The following is a 16,849-nucleotide window of genomic DNA, read 5'->3' on the forward strand; positions in this document are numbered from 1 at the left end:
GCACAGCTTTTTTAAGCTATTCGGTGTTTACTTATACTCAATTTGGCTATTTATTATTTTTAATCTGGTAAGCAGATTGCACTACAGGTGGTGGTTTTTATACTAGGTGCGGTTTCACCATTCGGTGGAATTTTTTTCACATTGTTTAGTGTATTATATCAGTTTTATGCTATGGGAGCCTATATCATTTATTTTACATGTGCATGGTCTAACGTTTGCTGAGTCATCTTGAGCTACGGGACCCATCACACAGCGGAATTTGAGTATAGAATATCCCTTCGAAGTTTTTTTTGGTGTTATACCATCCTATTGGGTGTATTATCTGAAGCATTCTGGTAAGCAGGTTGCACAACTAGTGGACTTTATTTTCAATCAGTGGATTTCACGTTTATGTTGAATATATATATATAGAAGACTCAAGGACTCTTTAGGACTTTTCTATCACTATATTTATTTGTGCGTTATAGCACGGATTCACTATTTAGCGCGGCTTATTTATATTATTTTATGGTTGCCTGGGTCTCCTGGTTGCTTGTCATTACAAGACAGCCGACCGTCGGCTATGGACTCCGGTACCGGGGTGATGCCTCCAGCTGCAGGCATCACTCCAAGACATGCACTTTTCGAAATATCGGTAATTTCGGTAACCTCTGGGGCCAATTCCGATATATCGGGGAAAGTGCAGATTGGCCCTCGATATATCAGCTTTGCCGATAATCGGTCGATCTCTACTACAAACTGTATAATGTGAGGTATGATGTCAGATGTAGTAAAAAATAAATGTGGGGTTTTCATCAGAGTTGTATAAAGTACTCGAAACCCATACTTGAGTAAAAGTACAAGTGCTCGAACAAAAAGTGACTTGAGTAGAAGTGGAAGTGCTCTATCAAAAAGTGACTTGAGTAGAAGTACTAAAGTATTCAACATTTTTTGTACTTAAGTATTGCAAGTAATTTTTTAAAAAATTTTGCTACTCAAGTACTGAAAGTAAAAGTACAAGTACTGTGTTATGTAGTTATTAAAGAAAGAAGTCAAAAGTTTGAACATCATATTGTTTTTTATTATTTCAAATGCAGCTTTAATTTATACATACAGTAGCATTTATTATCGTATGCGCTGATAATACACATGTTTTGAGCTTCATGAAACCTGCCATCTACTGTTCTGGCAGTGGTCATTTTTAGAATAGTAACGAGTAACTATGCAGCACAAAAAAAAAAAATATCAGAGTAGAAGTATTGAAATCATTGAAAAAATGTAGTGAAGTAAAAGTGGAACTAGGAGAAAAAAATTCTACTCTAGGAAAGTACAGATACCGCCTTTTGGTACCTAAGTACAGTAGTGAAGTAGTTCTACTTAGTTACTATACATCTCTGGTTTTCATACACTTTAGGACTTGTGTCTCTGCAATATGAACCACATGATTACTAAGGCACAGCAACAATCCCCCTGGTTCTCATTTAATTAGATTCACTAATCAGTCTACTGATAATAAACCATGGCTAATTATTCTGTCTTGTTATATGGGAATTGGATCCTCTGGATGACTAAAAAATGAATAAAAACACTTTAACAGATATTAGACATTTATCATCATATGAAAAGTGACACGGCTTCTGCAGGTATTAAATATGATATTACAAGAGAAACCATATATTCCTTTACTGGAAAAGAAATGTAAAATGTGTTCCAGGTCTCCCCCTAAAAGAAAGGAATGGAGGAAGGGAAAGGGAAAATGGGGGGGGGGGCACTAGAAAATGGGGATTTTTAATGTGCCCAAAAGTCAGACAGTTCAGTATTAAAAGCAATCTATTTTTATTGTTACATTGCAAAAAGTTTTAAAACAGCAAACCTTATGGGCCATACACACTATAAGATTTTCTGAAGACTTTTGCCTTTAGACTTACCAAAACCATATAATATGAGGTCAAACCTAAACACTTTCAATTTGTATGCAATCAGGCAGGCCCTTGCACTACATAGAAAAGGTAAATCTGAAGGAAATCTAACCACAAAAGTTGGATAGTGTGTATCCAGCTTTAGGTTTGACAAAAAAAAAAAAAAACATATCACCGGTGCGTCGTGGCTGGAGGCCTTATAATTATGGTAAAAGGTTCCGCAGGGCATAGTTGGAACATACTGAAGCTTGGTGGGCCTTCAAAGACCAACTGCCTTATTTACTGATACGTTTCTGTTAAAAGGAATGTTTTTATCATTTATGTAATTTTAAGTTTATTTGTTAATAAAGAGGCTGCTTCCACCATTTATTTACTCCATTCGTTGCGTGCTCTCCATTAATTGCAAGTATTGGAAGGGGTCGGTGAAGTATAGGGTATGGCTGGGCAGTCATGGGTGAAGGTGGAGGGACATCTGTTCTACTCTGATCATGTTTCATTTTGCAAAGTGAAGGTACATTTCATGGCCAAATGTTTGCAGATACCTAGTCATCCCACCTACCTGTGTGGCCAAAAGTAAGCAAGAATCCCTCTAAATTTGTATGTTCAGGTGTTTCCAGTAAAGTGTATTGTTAATACTACAGCAGACAAAGACACTGTAGGCAATTGCGCTCTTCAAACCTTGTGGTAACAGTTTGGTGAAGGCCCTTTTTGCTCCAGCATTGACTGTGCCCCTGTGTACAAAGCCAGCTCTATAAAGACATGGTTTGGCTAATCTGGTGTGGAGGAACTCAATAGTGCTGCACAGATCCCTGACCTCAACTCTAGTGAACACATTTGAAATGAACTGGATTGTCAGTTGTGGCAAGGTCTCATCCAACATCAGTACCTGACCTCATTAATGTTCTTTTGGCTGAATGAGAAAAAATTCCCTCAGACACATTCCAGAATCTTGTGGAGATTTTTCTCAGATAAGTGTAGTATTTTACATTCACAAAGACAGGACCAACTCCATACTAAAGTCCATGGTGATAGAATAGGATGTCCAACAAGCTCCTTTAGGAGTGATGTTCTGCATGTGGCCACAAACTTTTGGCCATATATTGTACATCTTACCTAACATGGATGAGGAAAGGAAACTGCACGCTATGGGAAGGATAATCCCACCTTGCTCTTCAAGAACATGTGTAATAAAATTTGGAATAAGGCAAAAGTGCACCTGTAATTAGTCAGAATTCTTGCCTCAATTTTTGTATTTGAATGGAACCTGTCCTGTTAAACCGCTGTATGATCTTGGCCACTGTGCTGCAGCTCAGTTTTAGGGTTTTGGCAATCTTCCTATAGCCTAGGCCATCTTTATGTAGATCAACAATTCATTTTTTCAGATCGTCAGAGAGTTCTTTGCTATGAGGTGCACATGCTTGACACCATCTGAACCAAATACGTTTTGGTTCTTGTGCATCACCTTTAGAAGAGGCTTCCTTCTGGGACGACAGCCATGCAGACCAATTTTATGCAGTGTGCGGCGTATGGTCTGAGCACTGACAGGCTGAGCCCCCCCCCACCCCTTCAACCTCTGCAGCAATGCTGGCAGCACTGATACATCTATTTCCCAAAGACAACCTCTGGATATGACGCTGAGCATGTGCACTCAACTTCTTTGGTCGACCACGGTGAGGCCGGTTCTGAGTGGAATCTGTCCTGTTTAACTGCTGTATAGTCTTGGCCACCATGCTGCAGCTCAGTTTCAGGGTCTTGGCAATCTTCCTATAGCCTAGGTTTTTGTAGAGCAACAATTCTTTTTTTCAGATCCTCCGAGTGTTCTTTGCCATGAGGTGCCATGTTGAACTTCCAGTGACCAGTATGAGAGAATGAGAGCGATAACACCAAATTTAACACACCCACTCCCCATTCACACCTGAGACCTTGTAACACTAAGGAGTCACATGACATCGGGCAGAGAAAATGGGCAATTGGGCCCAATTAGGACATTTTAACTTAGGGGCATACTCACTTTTGTTGCCAGCGGTTTAGACATTATTGGTACACTCACTACTTTACATTGTAGCAAAGTGTAATTTCTTCAGTGTTGTCACATAAAAAGATATAATAAAATATTTACAAAAATGTGAGGGGTGTGCTAACTTTTGTGAGACACGGTAGCTATGGAATGTGGAGACTGATCTGACCTGGAAACGGCATGTGGTATGTTTACCCTAAATGTTTTCTCTGATTTTAAAATTATAGTAATGCAATTTTAAATAAATGTAAAATGTCATTTTAATAAAATTTGGTTTTGTGAGCTGAGTTCTAGATTTAAAAAAGTGTACTAGGTATGTTACTTTCTCTCCCTCTCTTTCTAAAAAAATCTTTTGGCACACACGCACAATATTTTTAACCTAATTTTCTCACATTGTCAGATATTTATGTTATGGTGTCCACACAATGGTCAAAAAGAACCAAACGTTGCTCACAGAATTTCTGCTCCTGGGATTCGGAGACCTTCAAGACTTTAAAATTCTAGTTTTTACCATCTTTCTGATCATTCACATCATGGCCTTAACCAGCAATATCCTTGTTGTTGTATTGGTTGTGTTCATTCGGAGTCTTCACTCTCCCATGTACTTCTTCATCAGTCAGCTGTCCTTATCCGAAATCATCTTCACCAGTAACATTGTCCCCAACATGCTGTGGCTGATACTGGTGGGCGGTGGTAAAGTGTCCATTGCCCAATGTATTTTCCAGTTCTTTTTATTAGCTTTTCCTACTATGGCCCAGTGTTTACTGTTGGCTTCAATGTCCTTTGATCGATATGTGGCCATATGTAAACCACTACATTATGCTGCCATCATGACCTTTGGACAGCAAGTCCAGATAGTCAGCTCTTGCTGGTTGGTGGGCTTTACATTGTCCTTCATACTATATGCTTTACTAGACAATCTAGAATTCTGCGGTCCAGACACTATCAATCATTTCTACTGTGACATCTCTCCTGTGGTCGAACTTTCATGTTCGGAAAACCCTTCTGTTGAGTTGGTGACTTCTGTTTTATGTTTTTCTCTTGTTGTTTGTCCATTTGTGTTCATCACAACCACCTACATCTCCATCATTCACACCATCCTGAAGATCCCATCCACCACTGGAAGACAGAAGGCCTTTTCCACTTGTAGTTCCCACCTCACTGTTGTGTGTCTTTACTATGGAAGCTTAGGATCTATCTACTTTTTTCCACCAAACAAAAGTTCCTTCAATATAAACAAGGGTCTATCGTTGCTCTACACCCTGGTGACACCTCTAGTCAATCCTCTAATCTACAGTTTGAGGAATCAAGAGATTAGAAATGTTATTAACAAATGTATCCGTCTTTAGAATACCTACCAGCTAATGTAAAAGAGTTCCTATACAAATGATTGTGGTTCTTTATTGTATATATAAAGGTCAATATTATTAGTCAGTATACTCAGACTTTTATTAGAACAAATGCAATAGACATATAAAACAACTATTGATTCATTAAGATATGAAATTGTGCATGTTTTCTTCATTTGAATGCAAGAGTACATTTAAATAAATGTTGAGCACACTACGAAAATATACAATGTATGATCCTGCTTTGTTCTTGTTCTAGTGGAATCCTTAGAAGTAAAGTACTTAAAGATCCATTTTTAGTGTTAGGTAGATTATTAAAAGGGCGCTAACAGGCGTGTGAAAATACTAAATAAACATGAATTACAAATCCATAATATAATAATGTAAAAATTAGTAACCGCGCTAAGCCTAAAGAACAAGCAGCAGCTGTAGTGGGAATCACTAAATAAGATATGTAAAGAGAGAGCTGCGCTAAACTGATATACTTGATAAACACAGGCTAGAGTAAACCAGCATATATTATATAATCATAAGTATGAACCCTGGCTTAGAATAAACCAGCATATATTGTACAATCAAAAGGACCAGTAATAATCATATAGCTAGATATCATGCAAACATGAAATAAGCATATAGTCCATCAAACATAAAGTCCAAATGAAAGAGGAGTAAAAGGGTGTCCAGTGTGGAAAAGGAGATCAATCACCACTTCTGCGTGCCTAAAGCCACACTCGGTGCCACATGCATAGAGCTCACACCAGGCTTACCAGAGCTCAAAGGATATTGAGTAGAATATAAGTTCCATCCACTATTAGGCTGACTGATGTCAGGGATAACAGGAAAGCCTCGCCGTACTGCTGCCTCTGGATCACTAGGCGGACCACCCCAAGCAGATATAATAGCCTCTCAGCAGTCCACGTACCCAATAAAGGAAAAGGGGAGCACAATGGCGTAGTACGTATAGACAGTTTTATTGTAAAACGGTTAAAAACACTTACATGAACGAAGATAAACAAGTGCTTGTATACAATGTCTCGCTGCCGCCCGACTTCCGGGTTGCGTCGTGGTGACGTCAGCACCCCTTCTCTAGCCGAGACAAGGGAGAAGGACCCGCCGCAGAAGAGGAGGAAGAAGCTGAGCCGCGCCGCCGCCAGGTAAGTTTGAAGGGAGCAGGCCGCCCGCCGGTTACCGCCGCCGAGACGAGGGAGAAGGACCCGCCGCAGAAGAGGAAGAAGCTGAGCCGCCCCGCCGCCAGGTAAGGGAGCACGCACGCTGGTCTCTGCATCGATTGAGGTACAATGCTGGCACTCTGCAAACATTGGGGGACAAAGCTGTGGCGCTCTGCAATCATTGGGGGGCAATGCTGGCACTCTGCAATCATTGGGGGGCAATGCTGGCACTCTGCAATCATTGGGGGACAATGCTGGCACTCTGCAATCATTGGGGGACAATGCTGTGGGCACTCTGCAATCATTGGGGGACAATGCTGTGGCACTCTGCAATAATTGGGGGACAATGCTGGCGCTCTGCAATCATTGGGGGACAATGCTGGCACTCTGCAATCATTGGGGGACAAAGCTGTGGCGCTCTGCAATCATTGGGGGGCAATGCTGGCACTCTGCAATAATTGGGGGACAAAGCTGTGGCGCTCTGCAATCATTGGGGGACAATGCTGTGGCGCTCTGCAATCATTGGGGGACAATGCTGTGGCCACTCTGCAATCATTGGGGTACAATGCTGTGGCGCTCTGCAATCATTGGGGGACAATGCTGTGGGCACTCTGCAATCATTGGGGTACAATACTGTGGCACTCTGCAATCATTGGGGTACAATGCTGTGGCGCTCTGCAATCACTGGGGGACAATGCTGTGGCGCTCTGCAATCACTGGGGGACAATGCTGTGGGCACTCTGCAATCATTGGGGGACAATGCTGTGGCGCTCTGCAATCACTGGGGGACAATGCTGTGGCGCTCTGCAATCACTGGGGGACAATGCTGTGGGCACTCTGCAATCATTGGGGGACAATGCTGTGGCGCTCTGCAATCACTGGGGGACAATGCTGTGGCGCTCTGCAATCACTGGGGGACAATGCTGTGGGCACTCTGCAATCATTGGGGTACAATGCTGTGGCGCTCTGCAATCACTGGGGGACAATGCTGTGGCGCTCTGCAATCATTGGGGGACAATGCTGTGGCGCTCTGCAATCATTGGGGTACAATGCTGTGGCACTCTGCAATCATTGGGGACAATGCTGTGGCTCTCTGCAGTGATTGGGGACAATGCTGTGGGCACTCTGCAATCATTGGGGGACAATGCTGTGGCACTCTGCAATAATTGGGGGACAATGCTGGCGCTCTGCAATCATTGGGGGACAATGCTGGCACTCTGCAATCATTGGGGGACAAAGCTGTGGCGCTCTGCAATCATTGGGGGGCAATGCTGGCACTCTGCAATAATTGGGGGACAAAGCTGTGGCGCTCTGCAATCATTGGGGGACAATGCTGTGGCGCTCTGCAATCATTGGGGGACAATGCTGTGGCCACTCTGCAATCATTGGGGTACAATGCTGTGGCGCTCTGCAATCATTGGGGGACAATGCTGTGGGCACTCTGCAATCATTGGGGTACAATACTGTGGCACTCTGCAATCATTGGGGTACAATGCTGTGGCGCTCTGCAATCACTGGGGGACAATGCTGTGGCGCTCTGCAATCACTGGGGGACAATGCTGTGGGCACTCTGCAATCATTGGGGGACAATGCTGTGGCGCTCTGCAATCACTGGGGGACAATGCTGTGGCGCTCTGCAATCACTGGGGGACAATGCTGTGGGCACTCTGCAATCATTGGGGGACAATGCTGTGGCGCTCTGCAATCACTGGGGGACAATGCTGTGGCGCTCTGCAATCACTGGGGGACAATGCTGTGGGCACTCTGCAATCATTGGGGTACAATGCTGTGGCGCTCTGCAATCACTGGGGGACAATGCTGTGGCGCTCTGCAATCATTGGGGGACAATGCTGTGGCGCTCTGCAATCATTGGGGTACAATGCTGTGGCACTCTGCAATCATTGGGGACAATGCTGTGGCTCTCTGCAGTGATTGGGGACAATGCTGTGGCGCTCTGCAGTGATTGGGGACAATGCTGTGGCGCTCTGCAGTGATTGGGGACAATGCTGTGGCGCTCTGCAGTGATTGGGGACAATGCTGTGGCGCTCTGCATTGAAAGGGGCTCGCACGCTGAACTCTGCATTGATGGGGACACAGAACAGTTGCATTGAAGGGGGCACGCACGCTGAACTCTGCACAGTGTTTATTGCATTGAAGGGGGCACAGCACAGTTGCATTGAAGGGGGCATGCACGCTGAACTCTGCATTGTGGGGGCACAGCACAGAGTTCATTGCATTGAAGGGGGCACAGTGTTTATTGCATTGAAGGGGGCACAGCACAGTGTTTATTGCATTGAAGGGGGCACAGCACAGTGTTCATTGCATTGTGGGGGCACAGCACAGTGTTCATTGCATTGAAGGGGGCACAGCACAGTGTTTATTGCATTGAAGGGGGCACAGCACAGTGTTTATTGCATTGAAGGGGGCATAGCACAGTGTTCATTGCATTGAAGGGGGCACAGCACAGTGTTTATTGCATTGAAGGGGGCATAGCACAGTATTCATTGCATGGAAGGGGGCACAGCACACTGTTCATTGCATTGAAGGGGGCACGCACGCTGAACTCTGCATTGAAGGGGGCATGTACACTGGTCTCTGCATTGAAAGGGGGCATGTACGCTGGTCACTGCAATGAAAGGGGGCATATACCATCTCCTGTACCGTGACCTGTGACATGCCTATACCATATCTGTGCCATGCCTATACCATCACCTGTGCCATGCCTGTACCATCACCTATGCCATGCCTATACCATCACCTGTGCCATGCCTGTACCATCACCTATGCCATGCCTATACCATCACCTGTGCCATGCCTGTACCATCACCTATGCCATGCCTATACCATCCCCTGTGCCATGCCTGTACCATGACTTCAAAGTCACGCAATTTTTTACTGCGTTTTTTGACGCGAAGCAATACCTATTACATTTTTCTTTTTGCGCCCCCCCCCCAAAATTTTGAGCACCAGCCGCCACTGGTAAGGATGAGGAATTCTCTTCCACAAGCAGTGGTGTCAGCAGGAGCATTGATAGTTTCAAAATTCTATTAGATGGGCACCTTAATGACCACAATATACAGGGGTATACAATCTACTATTGACATAAACACACACACACTCATCATAGGTTGAACTGGATGGACTGTTTTTTTTTTTTATAACCATCACCAACTATGTAACTCTGTAATTTGCTGTGCCATGCAGTACCCACCATGTCATGTGCTGCGCCATGCAGTACCCGCCATGCAATGTGCATTGTCCACCATGTAATGTGCTGTGCCATGCAGAGTCTACCATGTAATGTGCCGTACCATGCAGTGCCCATCATGTAATGTGCTGTGCCATGCAGTACCCACCATGTCATGTGCTGTACCATGCAGTGCCCACCATGTCATGTGCTGCGCCATGCAGTACCCGCCATGCAATGTGCATTGCCCACCATGTAATGTGCTGTGCCATGCAGAGTCTACCATGTAATGTGCCGTACCATGCAGTGCCCACCATGTAATGTGCTGTGCCATGCAGTACCCACCATGTCATGTGCTGTACCATGCAGTGCCCACCATGTCATGTGATGTGCCATGCAGTGCCCACCATGTCATTTGCTATGCCATGCAGTGCCCACCATGACGTGTGCTGTGCCATGCAGATGCAGTGCCCACCATGTCATGTGTTGTGCCATGCAGTTCCCACCATGTCATGTGCTGTGCCATGCAGTGCCCACCATGTAATGTGCTGTGCCCAGCATGTAATGTGTTGTGCCCAACGTGTAATGTGCTGTACTGTGCAGCAGTGCCCACCATGTCATGTGCAGCTCCCACCATGTAATGTGATGTGCAGTGCCCATGTCATGTGCATTGCCCACCATGTTGTGTGCTATGCCATGCAGTACCCACCATGTAATGTGCTGTGCCATGCAGTGCCCACAATGTTATGTGCTGTACCATGCAGTGCCCACCATGTCATTTGCTGTGCCATGCAGTGCTTACCATGTAATGTGCTGTGCCATGCAGTGCCCAGCATGTAATGTGCTGTGTCATGCAGAGTCCACCTAGCATGTAATGTGTTTTGCCCACTGTGTAATGTGCTGTGCTTTGCAGCAGTGGCCACCATGTCATGTGCATTGCCCACCATGTCACGTGCTGTACCATGCAGTGCCCACCATGGCATTTTCTGTGCCATGCAGTGCCCACCAAGTAATGTGCTGTGCCATGCAGTGCCCACCAAGCAATGTGCTGTGCCATGCAGTGCCCACCATGTCATGTGCTGTACCATTCAGTGCCCACCATGTCATCTGCTGTGCCATGCAGTGCCCACCATGTAATGTTCTGTGCCATGCAGAGTCCACCCAGCATGTAATATGTTTTGCCCACCGTGTAATGTGCTGTGCAGCAGTGCCCACCATGTCATGTGCAGCTCCCACCATGTGCTGCCCATGTCATGCACTCTGCATATAACTAGCTTGTGTGAATCAAGAAAACCCAACATGTTATTTTAACTGCTTAACGACCGCCCGCCGCACTTATACGGCGGCAGGCAGCCGCTCCTGGGCAAATCGCCGTAGCTGTACGTCACTTGCTCTCAGGAAGCTAGGGGGCGAGCGCATGCTGCCGGCGGCTCGCTCCTGTCCCCGCTCCTCAGCGGGGAAGCCGATGCAGCAGACAGGGTCCATCTTGGAGCCCCAGATGAAGTGGAACACCGCCCTGGTGATGGCCTTACAGGTGTTGACCCGCGGGGGCCAGGCCTGGGCGAGGTACTGCAACACAGGGAGAATCTCGCTGCGGAGTACCAGTGTTTTCCCTTCGATGGTGAGTTCTCTGAGGCTCCATAGTCCAAACTTCTGTCTCATCTTGGACAGTCTCTCCTCCAAAGACTTCAGGGCTGCGCCCTCAGCTCTAAACCAAACTCCAAGAATTTTGATGAACATATGTGAAACCAGAGCGCTAAAAACCTCCAACACAGGGGATGGGTATGATGAGTCAATTAAAAAAGCAAGGAGAAGGGGGAGGGGGGGGGAGGGGGAGGGAAAGGGACAAAAGCAAAACACTAAATAAAGCTGATGGAATAAATTTACTGTATTGTATGGGATCGACGTGTAGTCAGAAAGGAGTAGTCCATAAACACTGAGCCGCTCTTCCACAGACCAAGAGGAGATTCTGTTAGAGCAAAAAAACAAAAAGGAGAAGCGCTCTAAGTGTAGACAGTTTAATAATACATAAGAAGCAATGTGTGTAGTAACTCACAAGACATAAGTGAAAGTCAAGCTGTGTAACATCATCAGATCTTTAAAGCATCCTCTGGGGGGAGGGAGGTGGTGATGTCCAATCCAAAGCGCCATCCGTGGCTGAGTAGATGTTTAATGGGAGGAAATAAAGCCGGCAGCCTCCCGCCTCAGTGTACGATGAGCGGTCAGATGGAAGTGACCGACGGCTGTAAGGTTCCGTGGATGGATGGACGCTCTCCCGTCACCAGGGGTGGTGAGTTCAAACAGCAAAGGAACGGCAGGCACGACGCGTTTCTGAGCATGCGCGGGGTCGATGTACCCGGCGCGCTCTTTCCTCAGGTGCTGGAGAGCCGTGGACTCTACAAGGTTTATATCTAGCTCAGTTAATTAGTGATTCACCGCAGCTGGAACAAAAGGGGAATGCCTCGGGATAAAAAGGATTTGGAACCAGAGCTGAAAGCAACCAGTTCATGGAAGGACAACAACTTTAAAATCAATTATACTTGAATGTACAGCATTAAAAACATAAACAATTAAAAGCATATGTTAAAGGTGGATTGTACTCGATTGGCTGGCCACAAATTCACATGTATGGGGCTGAAACAATAATTTCTCATAAGAATCAGATATATACCAAAAATGGATGATGGGAGATAATCAGTGATAATATTCAAAGTTAGACAAATGAGCATGAACTGATCATGACTCCTAAACATGAGGGGTATGTGGATACCCCTTCCACATACCTAGTGTCCATAGCTTTAGAGTGTATTTCACCTCTAAAACATTCATAATTTCATTAAAGTCATGATTTTTCATGTACATATATATTTGTAATTTTATCTTTATTATCATGTTTAGGAGTCATGATCAGTTCATGCTCATTTGTCTAACTTTGAATATTATCACTGATTATCTCCCATCATCCATTTTTGGTATATATCTGATTCTTATGAGAAATTATTGTTTCAGCCCCATACATGTGAATTTGTGGCCAGCCAATCGAGTACAATCCACCTTTAACATATGCTTTTAATTGTTTATGTTTTTAATGCTGTACATTCAAGTATAATTGATTTTAAAGTTGTTGTCCTTCCATGAACTGGTTGCTTTCAGCTCTGGTTCCAAATCCTTTTTATCCCGAGGCATTCCCCTTTTGTTCCAGCTGCGGTGAATCACTAATTAACTGAGCTAGATATAAACCTTGTAGAGTCCACGGCTCTCCAGCACCTGAGGAAAGAGCGCGCCGGGTACATCGACCCCGCGCATGCTCAGAAACGCGTCGTGCCTGCCGTTCCTTTGCTGTTTGAACTCACCACCCCTGGTGACGGGAGAGCGTCCATCCATCCACGGAACCTTACAGCCGTCGGTCACTTCCATCTGACCGCTCATCGTACACTGAGGCGGGAGGCTGCCGGCTTTATTTCCTCCCATTAAACATCTACTCAGCCACGGACGGCGCTTTGGATTGGACATCACCACCTCCCTCCCCCCAGAGGATGCTTTAAAGATCTGATGATGTTACACAGCTTGACTTTCACTTATGTCTTGTGAGTTACTACACACATTGCTTCTTATGTATTATTAAACTGTCTACACTTAGAGCGCTTCTCCTTTTTGTTTTTTTAAGAATTTTGATGAAGTCCGCCTTGACGCTGAAAGGGATAGATGCAGAGGAAGGCAGGAACCACTTTCCGAAGAGCATGATCTCTGACTTTCCACAGTTGACTTTTGCCCCTGAAGCTTTGACGAAGTCCTCACAGGTCTGGACGAGCGAGTCAATGGAGCGCTGGTCAGCACAGAACACCGTTACGTCGTCCATGTAGAGTGAGCACCTGGCAACCCTTCTGTCCGATCCCGGTGCGGTGATCCCTCTGATCTCTGGGTTCTGTCGGATGCATTCGGCAAAGAGCTCTATACAGCAAACAAAAAGCAGAGGTGAGATAGGGCAGCCTTGTCTGACCCCAGAGAGAACAGGGAAAGGGTCAGTTTTCCAGCCATTCACCAACACCGTACTACAAATGTCATGGTACATCACATTCACATACGAACAAAACATGTCCCCAAGACCAAACCTGCGCAGAGCTCTGCACATAAACTCATGGGAGACACAGTAAAAGTATTTTCCTGGTCAAGACTGACCAGTGCACACGGTGGCCTCGAATGTACTGGACCGTGTCCCGGACAAGCGCAAGGCTGTCCGCAACCCTGCGACCAGGAATGCCACAAGTCTGATCCGGGTGGATGATCTGTCCGATGACAGATTTCGGCCTGTTGGCTAGAACCTTGGCAAGGAATTTGTAGTCCACGTTCAAGAGAGAGATGGGATGCCAATTTTTCAGATCCTATCTCTCCTTCTTCTGCTTATACAAAATTGTGATCATCCCCTCCCTCAGCGACGGAGGCATTGTGCCCTCCACCACCATCTCCTCGTACAGCTCGAGCAGGTCCAGGCCAACGAGATCCCACAGCGCTACATAGAGCTCTGCTGAGAGACCGTTGCAGCCCAGGGTCCTGCCTTGCCTAAAGGATCTGACGGCAGAGTGCAGCTCCTCCAGCGCCAAGGGGGCGTTGATTGCCGACATACCTGCAGGATCAATTTGGTTAGTGATACCTGACAAGAACCTGTCGGCCTCAGCCGTGTCTGTTTCTTTTGGGGAGTAGAGGTTGGTGTAGTAGTCGCTGACCACTTGCATCACAGCCTCCTTCCCCTTCTGGAGTGTTACGGTCTCGTCCCGCAGCTCCGACAATGGTGTGTGTCCTGAGTGAAGTTTCCTGAAAAAGAAAGAGTTACATTTCTCACCTTTCTCAAGATTCTCCACCTTGGAACGGAAGACGAGGTGCCTGGATTCTCCCTCGAAGTGTCCTTTCAGGCTCTTCTTGGTGTCCTCCAGGTCCTGCCTAACGTCCCAGCCGCAGTGGTGAAGGTCCTGCAGGGACTGCAACTGGCGTTGCAGTCTCCTGAGTTCCCTCTTCCTGGCACACACTTGGTGGCGTCCCCTTGCCTGAAAGAAGCTGCGCAGCTTGACTTTCACAAACTCCCACTAATGGCTTACCTTTCCGAAGAACCTCTTGTCCTCCTTCTTCCTTCCTCCAGCAGTTCCTCGTTTTCCATCAGGGTACCATTCAGCTTCCAGGAGCCCGGACCGGGGGCAAAGCCCTTGCCCAGGTCACCCCGAAAGTGAATGGCCCTGTGGTCAGAGAAAAAGCAGGGGACCATGGAGAACCCGCGGTGTCTGACTGTCTTGGAGGTGAGCACGAAGTCTATCCTGGAACGCACAGATCCATCAGGATGGCACCACGAATAGTTCACGGAACCTTTCCCTATGGATCCCACGGCGTCCTGCAAGGAAGCCTCCGCGATCATCTCCTTGAGCAGCCTAGACGTGGTGTCGAGCTTTACGTACATGCTGGAGCTGCGCCCATCCTCCTCAATCGGACAGTTAAAATCACTGCCGATTACTACTGCTCTGGTGGTGACGAGTTGGGTCCGCAGGGTCTGGAAAAGCTCCAGTCGCTCATTCCTATCTGGGGAGGCGTACACGTTGATGAGCCTAACTGGCTCTCCCGCCCATGAGCCGTCTACGACCAAAAGACGGCCACAGACGAGTTCCTGGACGGAGTCAACCGTGAAACGACCACGCCTGACAAGAATGGTTACCCCTGCAGACTTACAATCGACATCCCCGGACCAGTAGGAGGGACCATGGGTCCACTGGGAGGACAGATGAGTGTACCTCCTCGAGAAGGGTAGGGCACACTCCTGGAGCATGTAGACGTCGCTCTGCTGAGTGGAAAGAAAGGTCAGCACCACCTGCCTTCTAGAAGCATCCTTGATTCTCCTAACATTAATGGAAAAGATGGAGATCTCTGCCATCATGTAAAGGAGATGAAGGGCTAGTTAGCAAGGGGGCCGAACTTACCTCCCCTGAGGGGGGGATTGTTCTTCCACTGCCTCTTGTGCCAGTCCGGTGTCCTGGTTCAGGCCGAACTCCTCGAGGACACTGTTCATCAGCTGTTCATCACTGTTCTGGGCCACAGTGGGCCGCTTGGTGGGTTCATCTGTCGGACTGTCTAGGTTTCGTTTCCAGCCTTTGCTGGTTGGGCAGTGGGCAGGGTGGGGAAGTCCTCCATGGAGGACAGGGCGGGGGGGGAGGGGGGTAGGTGAGTTCTTCTTTTATCAAAGACGTTTCCTCATGAATGATGCAAAAAGGGCAGTGCCTGTATCTGCACAAGTTTCTGGCATGCATAAATGTCCTGAGTGGCAACCCCCCCTGGATTGCCATCCACGCCAGATCTTTATGCCTGTTGGTGAGTCCCTTTGAAGAAACATTCCTCCAGACCACTTTGCAAGTGGCTGAAGGGAGGCCTGGAACAGTCTCAACAATGTCCGATGCTCTGATCAACTTGTAGATAGTTTTTGACTTCCACAAGTCGGGCTTAACTCCATGCAGCCCCAGCTCCTTGATGAACTTGAAAGTGTCCAAGTAGTACCAAGGAGTGTCCCAGTTGTAGGGGATGGAGCTGTCCCATTTGTCCCATCCAAGGGACCTCCAAAGAGGAAAGAGGCAAAAACGGGACATGGAGTTGCCGCCAGAGCCCAAAGTTCTGTCCACTAAAGTCCTGCGGATGCAGTTGCAGGCAAAGAACACCCTCCTCTACCCTTGCAACTTTTTATCAACATCACTGGTCCCTAGTAGTGTGTAGCGCTTCCCCCCTCTGGATCCGCTGGAGATAATTGGGTACTGTGTTCTGCCAAGACTCTCTTAATTGCCTAGTCCCCACTGACTCATGCGCCTTTTTAGAATGTCATGTCATGAATGAAAGTGATTCCTGACAGGTCAAATTATTACTGGTACATTGATTATCACTGTGACAAGCAATCAAAATAAAGCAATAAAAAAAAAAAACCTGATAACCCCCCGCACCCCCACCACCCCAAGAGTAGAACTATAGTGTCACTATGGTGACTGTAACAATGAACTACTCTGATGAGAGTATGTAAAAAAAAAAATTGAAAAAAAAAAAAGAAAAAATATGTTAAAAAAATGTAAAAAAAAATTGTTTATTAATTTTAAATAATGTCACCAGTCAGTGTCCCTGATCACCGCTACACCAATTATATTATATGACACTCTACTGCACTGGTGACAGTATTTACAAAAAAAAAAAAAAACCTGATAACCCCCAAA

At 46.4% G+C, this 16,849-nt stretch overlaps 1 protein-coding gene and 1 long non-coding RNA gene across 2 annotated transcripts in view; both read left to right on the plus strand.

Annotated features, from left to right (window-relative positions):
- Positions 1-16,849, plus strand: part of LOC309552384 — an 879,384-nt gene that overhangs the window by 593,042 nt on the left and 269,493 nt on the right. The window lies entirely within an intron of this gene.
- LOC309554728 (olfactory receptor 6Q1-like) lies at positions 4,341-5,264 on the plus strand (the record flags this gene model as incomplete). The annotated part of the gene is made up of 1 exon (XM_082256432.1): positions 4,341-5,264. One exon carries the CDS (start codon positions 4,341-4,343, stop codon positions 5,262-5,264), a length of 924 nt encoding a protein of 307 aa, XP_082112558.1.

The sequence above is a fragment of the Pelophylax lessonae genome (genome assembly GCF_965119305.1).
Source record: "Pelophylax lessonae genome assembly, chromosome: 4".
Taxonomy (NCBI): Eukaryota; Metazoa; Chordata; class Amphibia; order Anura; family Ranidae; genus Pelophylax; species Pelophylax lessonae.